This window comes from Danio aesculapii, chromosome 2 (genome assembly GCF_903798145.1).
Source record: "Danio aesculapii chromosome 2, fDanAes4.1, whole genome shotgun sequence".
Lineage (NCBI taxonomy): Eukaryota > Metazoa > Chordata > Actinopteri > Cypriniformes > Danionidae > Danio > Danio aesculapii.
Window position 1 is genome coordinate 36,098,762 of NC_079436.1, and position 10,272 is coordinate 36,109,033.

General features: G+C 35.3%; 1 pseudogene and 2 gene segments (V, D, J or C); all 3 read right to left on the reverse strand.

Moving 5' to 3' along the window:
* Positions 1-1,926: 1,926 nt before the first annotated feature.
* On the reverse strand, positions 1,927-2,444 carry LOC130238090 (T cell receptor alpha variable 13-2-like). The segment is given in 2 exon segments: positions 1,927-2,300; positions 2,402-2,444. Coding segments are annotated over 2 exon segments (417 nt in total).
* A 118-nt stretch (positions 2,445-2,562) lies between these two features.
* On the reverse strand, positions 2,563-3,816 carry LOC130238097 (T cell receptor alpha variable 18-like). The segment is given in 3 exon segments: positions 2,563-2,635; positions 3,366-3,663; positions 3,768-3,816. Coding segments are annotated over 3 exon segments (420 nt in total).
* Positions 3,816-7,301, reverse strand: LOC130238107 (T cell receptor alpha variable 4-like; annotated as a pseudogene).
* Between the last annotated feature and the right edge of the window lie 2,971 nt (positions 7,302-10,272).

Sequence of the window (10,272 nt, forward strand, 5' to 3'; positions counted from 1 at the left end):
GAATGCGAAATGCGACCTCCGGTGGAAAGTAGCAGACTCCGAAATGAGACGCAGATTAGAGTTCCACATGAGGTTATTAATTAGCAAATAATATAAATATTACAAGCATAAACATTAGGTGAACAGGTTACATTGTAACCCTGAGTCCAAACAACACGCTGCGTGATGAGATTTGCAGTGATAAGAAATTTGGCTGTTTGTACCTGACAAAACACCTCAGAAATTGAAATACAGCCATTCAGAAGCTCAGAATATGCACTCACTCATGAAATGGTAAGATTTATAATCCAATAAATAAATATTAAACCTCTTTAACATTAATAAATGTACATGCTGAATCACTGATATGTTTCGACTGACTCTCAGTTTTAAAGCTCAGTTTCTAATGACTTATTTTATTTTCAATATCTGAGGTAAACTGTCTACTGCTGCTTTCAGATAGCAAACTCCTGTAGGTCCTTAATCTGGCAACCTGTGCTTGTGTGTGTTTTGATCCATGAATGCAATGCCTAGTTCAACCACTGGGTGTCAAACTTACATACTGCACCTTTAATGTGTTTTCAATACTATACCTGCTGCTACAGTGAGTCAGTATAAAGCACAGTGCTACTGTGAGTCAGTATTGTGTTCATGTTGAAGATCAACTCAGTTATCTGTTGAGACATACTCTCACATCATACTCGCACAATGATTTTTAAAGGTGTGTCTTAAATTCAGTTTAAATTGTACTGTAATTTAATTTATTTTCTCAAGAATGTAATAGCAGTGTGTGCTTGCGAATGTTTGAACACACACACTGCCATCCTCTAGCAAACATTTACCTGCACTGAATATTACTGTACATGTGCGAATCAGCTGAGAAGATTTATTAATTGTTACCTTTGGCAGTTTTCTGCATTGCAGGATCTTTAATTTGATTTGTAAACTAAAGCAGATATTTAAGAGATTTAGGCCCAGTTTCAATTTTATCCCTTAACCCTTCCCCTTATGTTCACGTGAATGGGTAGGGGTATCCCATTTCTTTTTAGCTTGAAGGCGTAGGGCTAAGGGAAGGGCTAGATAGCCCGTGAAACAGAGATTTTTCAGGACCACATTCAAAACCATGGGGTAAGAGTATTTCCCAGCTACACCAGCTATGACGGCAGGATGGCTTCACACGGAAGGAGATGCACAAACTAGTATTTTTGTCATTATTATGTATTTTTACAACAAACAAGGAAATGTTTTAATACATTCATAACCGCGTTTGTGTTTTACTGTCATGCTTTTTAAAGATGGCGCTAAAAAAATAAACCGCTAAATTTAGCTATCTATCATCCATAATAATAACTCCTGTATTGCAGTCCCACAACATTCTGGCACTCAACGACACCCTGTCAGAAAAGTCTAGTGGCTGGGAATGACCTTTTTATAGTGCCTGCTATAACGTTAATGTTGTTTTCGTGTGTTTGGATAAAAATGGACACAGTGTAAAAACACAGTACAATTAAGATCATATTGCCACATTTTATCGTTATAATAACATAATATATGCCTTCAGTGATTTCCTGAAGATAAATACCAAAAAATAAAGCAACTAGAATAACTCCAGCAGTCGCAATCGTCTGATCTCATATGAACCAAGAGATCGCGATGACATATGATAACATGTGCGGGTGTTGTAGTGGTGTCCCATTTCTTAGGGGTAAATTTTGAAGCCCTTCTCCTTTACACTCGGTTTCAAGGGCCAAGGGGTAGGGGTACAAAAATAAAATTGGGATTGGGCCTTATTGTACTTCACCTGAATTTACCTAAAGATTTACTCACATTAGAATGTTAATATGTTTTTTAATTTGATGCTATTATCAACAGATTTTAATCTAGGTAGCTGATTTATTCATTATTTTATATTATATCACTGTAGTTTGTAGTTACAGCTTTTTTTCTCTATTTCCCCACTGTATCTGATTGTATCAGGTTTTTGTCTAGAGCTGTTGTGTTTCCTGTGACTGTGGGCCTCAGAGCGCAGTAATACACAGCAGAGTCTGATACTGCAGCAGAGGAGATCTTCAAATCTGCATGGTTTTTTTCCTTTTTCTCAACTTTAACAGAGAATCTTGGGTCTACTTTTGATATTTCAGCTTCTTTTGAACTGCCAAAAATGAGTACAAGAAATTCAGGTTTTGATCCTCCATACTGACGGTACCAGAAGATATAATCTCCAGCTCCAGGAGAATGACTGCAGAATATTTTACCATCTGAACCCTCCTCATAAACAACATCTGTGATGTTTGGCTTGATGTCATTTCCAAGAACAGCTGCTAAAAAATTAAAACATTTGTTAAATTACATTTACTTTTTAGTTAGATTAATTAAACATTGATTATCAAAAGGTAATAATGAACTAAATAAACAGACATACCAGCTGAGGCACAGAAGAGAATAAGTGAATACAGCAGATTCATTGTTGAAGTGTTGAACTCTGAGAAGAGTCAGACTGAATGGTTTGAATCACAGTCTCTGTCAGACACCATTAGATCATGTCAGATCTGTCAACACTGAGTTCCTCCTCTCTCACACACATCATAGCTTCTCTTCTGTTGTTAATTGCTGTAGTTCATGAATGTGAACACTGCCCTCTTGTGGCACTTTATACCTACAAAATGTGTTATACTTTATATCAATTCAAGTTTAAACTATGAGATGTTTTCTTGCATTATTGTTATAGATTATTTGCAGTTTTGCTCCTGCAGATTTGGATCCACTGAGATCATTAGAGATGGACATTGTCAGCTACAGTATATTTGCTGCTGAGTGCTTCAAGTATGTGAGGAAAATATCCCACAACACCACCAGCAGTCTCTGAACTATTGATACAAGCTGTTGTTTACTCATGATTTAACTCCTTAAAGAAGAACACATAGAACACATGTTCATTTTGAGTGTATATTATTGTTATTTCCCTTTTCTAGTCTTTCACATCTTTATATACGTTCATAGTGAATTCACAAATCATATTTTCATGGCAATGACAAGAATGACAATAGACTAATATGAACAAACACATGCAAAAGAAAAGCAGGAGAATTAATAAAGAGTAAAGATTCAGTAAAACATCTGGTGGAAAAAAAACATTCTGCCTTACAAGGGCCTAAAACTTACACAAAAAATCTGTTTCCTAAGCTAACTTTTCATTATGAATGATATTAGCCTCAGTCGGTGTGTGAGTTTTCAGTGCAGAATCAGATGAAAGATTTAATGATTTATTTCATGTTGGGTTCTTCTCAGTTTCAGTCATGTTTTATGAATCTGTGTATGGAATTATGCAACTCAGTCTGTGTATCAGTTTTTGTGTGTGTCTTGAGTGTGTTTGAGTCACTGTGGGCCTCAGAGCACAGTAATACACTGCAGAGTCTGACACACGCAGATCCTTGATTTTCAGAGGAACTGAAGTTTTGCTGAGAGTTGCATGAAATCTTTTCTTGAATTCTTCTTCAGTGTGTCCAGATGTATTACTCAGCTTATTCAGCATGTATTTCGGGACTCTGTTGACTTTCTGCTGGTACCAGAATAGAGTCTGGCCTGCATAAGAAGTCTGATATGTGCAGTCAATGGTTACTGTATCACCTTCAAAAGCAGATTGAGTCATTATGTGCTGATCAACTTTATCCTGAGAATCACATCCTGAAATAGAATTACAAATAAATGTATAAATATTCACATTAAACACATAAATAACTTTCATTTCAAAAATATATATTAAATCTAAGTCATTTTGATAGTTTTACCATTGATATACAGAATTATGATCACAATGCCACTTTTCCAGAAAGCCATTATATGAAGCTGAAATCCTCTGAAAGTGTTAAAGAATCTGCAGAGATGTTGTGCTCCTCTTCCTCTTTCTGCATCTGTTGAAGCAGCAGTAAATTCATATCACTTGCTCTGCTGCTGGGAGGAGCCTGAGCTGCACTCCAACTCTATACACTAGTATTGTGTGTTTGTGTGTGTATAAACAGCAGAATATCATGCATTTGATTAATTATATTACGTTTTTTGTTTACTGAAAATAAAGGGGTTTTCTATTACACTTTGCTCTGGAATACTGGATTCTGACTGATCATTTGTGGCATTCAGTCTGTTAGTGTTAATCATTAAATGTCATTCTGCTGATTGTAGTCACTGAAACTGCCTCTACTTCTGGTCTCCAATATCTTAGTTATTGATCGCCTGTGACTAATATAATAAATTTTCTTTATAAAGTGCTTTTCTCAGACTCTTACAGCTTACAAAAAGAATAAAACCACAATAGAGAAACATAAAACACCAAAATCACAGATAATTAAAAATGACAAGACCTCAAAGATTCAAAGCAATACTCAGAAGGTGAGTTTTAAGTAATTTCGTAAAACAATCCAGGGAACTGGTTTTCCTATTGCTGCAGTGTTCATTGTTTTGTTTATTTGGTTGTTCTATATAATGTTGTAGATTGTTTCCCTTCGCAGAAGATTTAAGATAACAAAGTTCCATGTACGATTATAAAATGAAATTCCTAAACTCACAGTTTACCTGTAAAATCAGTTTCATACTCATACAGTATGTGGCTGACCGTGACAGTCTTTTGTTCTTAACTTACAGAACTGGTATGACAGAACTAGATAAATAAAAAGTTGTTGTCATAAAGTGAAGTTTACTATCGTGTGAATCTGGTGACATTTGTGTAATAGAGCTTAATTAATGTGTAACTGTTTACTGTAATAGAGCAGAAATCACTGACAAGTCAGATAAATCAGGAGCTGAACTGAGTCATTTCCACCGTTACAAGGTAACACATCTTTAGATGTTTTATTCTTTGAGGTTTAAAACAAATAAATAGCAGATCCTGCTTGACTTTTAAGGTTTTAACTTTTTTGTTTTACTTCTTTTATCTGAATTTTACAGTGACATTGTAAATGTTTGTTGAAATAGACAACAGAGAAGCGCTCTCCCTTTCCCCACTCTTGATTTGTGCTCACATATCACTGAAATATCAAAAGAAACCATTTAATAAAGAGGGTGACCACACATTAATGCAGAGAATGAATGCCATTTTGTATTTGCTGAGAAGAGTTTTATTTATTAGCAGAATAGGAATAGAATAAAAATGCAAATAGAAATATTATGCAGAAGTATGTAAATGAAGTTTAGTCATTATTTTATGCATCTTTTTAGTTATACAGACCTTTAGGATACACATACCGTAATTTTGAGTGTACATGTGCGGATTTTTTACAATATATATTGCATTCAAAGTTTTTATTCTAACAAAAGTAAAATATTTTTACAGTTTCTGATTGAAATAAATTATAAATAAAGATGATAGAGATGTGTATTTGCGCACTGAAATGTCCCCATTTAACATTAATTCCTGAAAATAGTGTTTTATATGAGGCTCGATTGAACCTCTTACAGGTGTGACCACAGATTTTATTATATTCAGAGCTGGTTAGATTGAGGTTTTGATTGTGGTTTTCTCTTGATGAGTTCAAAGAGAAAAGAGCTTCAGGTTTTTGTACGACATGTATCATGTTTTGTATCACTGGGCTCTCTAGAGCACAATAATAGAGAGCTGAATCTGACAGACGCACATCAGTAATAGTGAGTTCAGTGGATGAACGTGATGTAGCCAACTGAAATCGATTTTCAGACGTGTGTTCTAAACTACTATGTGCTGACCGTGCTGGTTTTCGCAGTAATACTGAGGTTCTCTATTGAGATACTGTCTGTACCAGTAAAGCAGAACATTTTCACTGCTTGTACTGTAAGAGCAGCTCAACTTGACAGTTTCGGTTTCTTTAGACTTTTTTTCTGTCCCTTTATCTGGCTCAATGCTGTCTCCACACACCAAACCTGTCAGCACAAAGCAAAACAATTAAAGGATTTTTAATTTATGAAATCAAAGATTAAAAAGTAAATAAACAAACCAATTAATTTGTTTTCCATACCTGCTACTATAGTGAGAATCAGTATAAAGCTTGTGTTCATGTTGAATGAGATGCTGAATGAGTTCAGTTCTCTGGTGAGGTTCTCAGTCTCTGAGCACAAACATACACACATATACAGACACTTCTGATTTATAAAGGTGTGGCTTAAAGAGAGAGTACAGACAAAAAAACATTTATTCTGTCATTCTTTCATTTACTCAGCCTTCAGTTGGTCAAAACTGTTTGGAGTTTTACTCATGAATACAAAAGTTTTATACTTTGAAGCGTTTTGTAGCTGGCACCCATTGACTTCTACAGTATTTATTTTTACTATGGAAGTCAATGGGTGCCAGCAACCAGCATTATTTAAATATAAATAAGTAATAAAACCACGTGAGGAAGAGTAAACGATGAGGTAATTTTAATTTTGGGTGGTTAATCTTAATTTTCCTCTGTCCAATATTCTCTCATTCCTCATAAAGGAGAAATGATTAACATATTGAGAATATTTATTTTCTAATTGTATCATCTTTTAATAACTCATAAAAATTCATTCATGATATATTAGCACTGTGTGCGTGTGAATATGTAGACACACTGCCATCCCGTGGCAACATTTACCTGCACTGAATATTCTAAATCATCTGAGGAGACTTATTGCTTGTAAACTTTGACAGTTTTCAGCATTGTAGGATCTTCTGATTTGATTTGTCAACTAAAGCACATTATTGTAGAGATTTAATGTTCTTCATCTGTATTATAAAGATTCACTCCTGTTGGAGCGATTCTGATTTAGAAAAATGTGGTTTATTCACTGTTCGCATTATATCACAGTAATTTGCAGTTACAGCTTCTTTCTTCTTCCTTTTTCTCTGTTTCTCTCTTGTGTCTGATTGTATCAGGTTTTTGTCTAGAGCTGTTGTGTTTCCTGTGACTGTGGGCTGCAGAGCGCAGTAATACACAGCAGAGTTGATACTGCAGCAGGGAGATCTTCAAATCTGCTTGGTTTCGTTCCTTTTTCTCAACTTTAACAGAGAATCTTGGGTCTACTTTTGATATTTCAGCTTCTTTTGCACTGCCATAGGTGACAAGTAAAATTCAGGTTTTGATCCTCCATACTGACGGTACCAGTAGATATAATCTGCAGTTCCAGGAGAATGACTGCAGAATATTTTACCATCTGAACCCTCCTCATAAACAACATCTGTGATGTTTGGCTTGATGTCATTTCCAAAGACTGAAGCTGAAAAAAGGAAAAATAAATGTTTAAATAAACATTGTCATAAAAAGTAATAATTAACGGAAATAAACAGACATACCAGCTGAAGCACAGAAGAGAATAAGTGAATGAAGCTTCATTGTTGAAGTGTTGAACTCTGAGTAGAGTCAGACTGAATGGTTTTGAATCACAGTCTCTGTCAGACACCATTAGATCATGTCAGATCTGTCAACACTGAGTTCCTCCTCTCTCACACACTTTATAGCTTCTGTTGTGTTGTTAAATGCTGTAGCTCATTGCTGAATGCGAACACTGCCATCTTGTGGCACTTCATACTACACAATGTGTTATACACTACCTGACAAAAGTCTCGTTGTTGATCCTAGCCGTAAGAGCAACAAACAATAACTTGACTTCTAGTTGATCATTTGGAAAAGTGGCAGAAGGTAGATGAATCATCTGTTGAACTGTTGAACTGCATCTCAATCATCACAAATACTGTAGAAGGCCTATTGCAACCTGCACAGGCCCAAGATTCTCACAGAAATCACAAGCTAGTTGAAGGAAAATCATGGTTTGGGGTAAAATTCAGTAAGGGCGTGTGCAAGAGATCAGCAGAGTGGATGGCAACATCAACAGCCTGAGGTATCAAGACATTTGTGCTGCTCATTACATTACAAACCACAGAAGAGGGCAAATACTTCAGCAGGATAGCGCTCGTTCCCATTCTTCAGCCTCCACATCAAAGTTGCTGAAAGCAAAAAGGTTCAAGGTGCTTCAGAATTGGCCAGCCCAGTCACCAAACATGAACATTATTGAGCATGTCTGGGGTTATAAGATGACATAGGAGGCACTGAAGATGAATCCAAAGAATCTTGAACTTTGGGAGTCCTGCAAGAATGCTGTCTTTGCCATTCCAGATGACTTTATTAAAAAGTTATTTGAGTTATTTTATATTCTAAAATGTGCATTATTTCTGTTCAGTGACAAGACTTTTGTCTGAGCAAAGCCAGACATTACTGTCCTAATTAAATAATTAAAAAATAAAGGCATTATCATATTTTATTTTGGTCAAATAAGCGTAATCTAGAGGCCTTTCCTTTCTTATAAGCCACTTCTGATACCAAATGATCAACTAGAAGTCAAGTTATTTTTTGTTCCTAAAACTTGAATAAGCAACAGGACTTTTATCAGGTAGTGAATATCAACTGAAGTTGATTCAATGAGATGAAAATATTCTCGAAATAATTTTTGCATTATTATTATAGATTTGCTGTTTTGCTCCCATACATTCATATTCATTGTGATTATTAGAGATGGACATTGTCAGCTACAGTATATTTGCTGCTGAGTGCTTCAAGTATGTGAGGAAAATATCCCACAACACCACCAGCAGTCTCTGAACCATTGATACAAGCTGTTGTTTACTCATGATTTAACTCATTAAAGAAGAGTGTATATTATTACTTTCATTTTCTAGTCTTTCATACCTGTTTACACATTCATAGTGAATTCACAAATTGTGTTTTCATGGCAATGACAAGAATGACAATAGACTAATATGAACAAACACATGCAAAAAAAAACCAAATGTATTTTTTTCCAAAGTTGTAAAAAGGGAAAGTGACAAATAAATGATGTAAACCAAAATGAAGAGTAAAGATCCAGTAAAATTGTCTGGGGAAAACATTCTGCCTTACAAGGGTCTAAAACTAACACTGAAAATCTGTTTACTAAGTCATTTGAGTTTTCAGTGCAGTATCAGATGAAAGATTTAATGATTCATTTAATGCTGGGTTCCTCTTAGTTTTAGTCATGCTTTACGAATCTGTGTAAGAAAGTTGAGGCCTCATCAGTTTTTATATAAGTGTGTATACAGTAGTACACAGTAATACACAGCAGAGTCTGACACTTGCAGATCCTTGATTGTCAGAAGTTTTGCTGAGAGTTGAGTAAAATCTCTACTTGATTTCTTCCTCAGTGTGTCTTGGTGTGTTTGTGATTTTATTCAACATGCATTTCAGGACTCCATTGACTTTCTGCTGGTACCAGAATAGAGTCTGGCTTATAGATGTCTGATATGTGCAGCCAATGGTTACAGTATCACCTTCAAAAGCAGATTGAGTCTTTGTGTGCTGATCAACTTTGTCCTGAGAATCACATCCTGAAATAGAATTACAATGTATAAATATTCACATTACACACATAAATAACATTAGTTTTAAATATATAATTTGAAATCTAAGTCATTTTGATAGTTTTACCTTTAATATACAGAATTATGACCTCAATGGCACTTTTCCAGAAAGCCATTATATGAAGCTGAAATCCTCTGAAAGTGTTGAAGAATCTGCAGAGATGTTGTGCTCCTCTTCCTCTTTCTGCATCTGTTGAAGCAGCAGTCAATTCATATCACTTGCTCTGCTGCTGGGAGGAGCCTGAGCTGCACTCAAACTCAATATACACTAGTGTTGTGTGTGTGTGTGTGTGTATAAACAGCAGAATATGACTTAATGTTCTGTATAGTATATAATCTTAAGATGTGTGCGTCCATTTATTTGATTAATTATATTACGTTTTTGTTTACTGAAAATAAAGTGGTTTTCTATTACACTTTGCTCTGGAATACTGGATTCTGACTGATCATTTGTGGCATTCAGTCTGTTAGTGTTAATCATTAAATGTCATTCTGCTGATTGTAGTCACTGAAACTGCCACTACTTCCAGTTTTCAATATCTCAGCTACTGATCACCTGTGACGGTTGCAGTGTTTAGCGAATCTGGTTGTTCTGTATGTTGTTGTGGACTTTTTTCCTTTAGCAGAAGGTTTATGATAACAAAGCTGCATGTAAGATTATAAAAATGAACTCCCTAAACTCACAGTTTACCTGTAAAATCAGTTTTATCATACAGTATGTGGCTGACAGTGACAGACCTTACAGAACTGGTATGACCGAACTAGATTAAAAAAAAGTCGTCATATAAAGTGAAGTTTACTATAGTGTGTAAATCTGGTGACATTTGTGTAATAGAGCTTAATTAATGTGTAACTGTTGACTATAATAGAGCAGAAATCACTGACATATTACATAAATCAGGAGCTGAATGAGA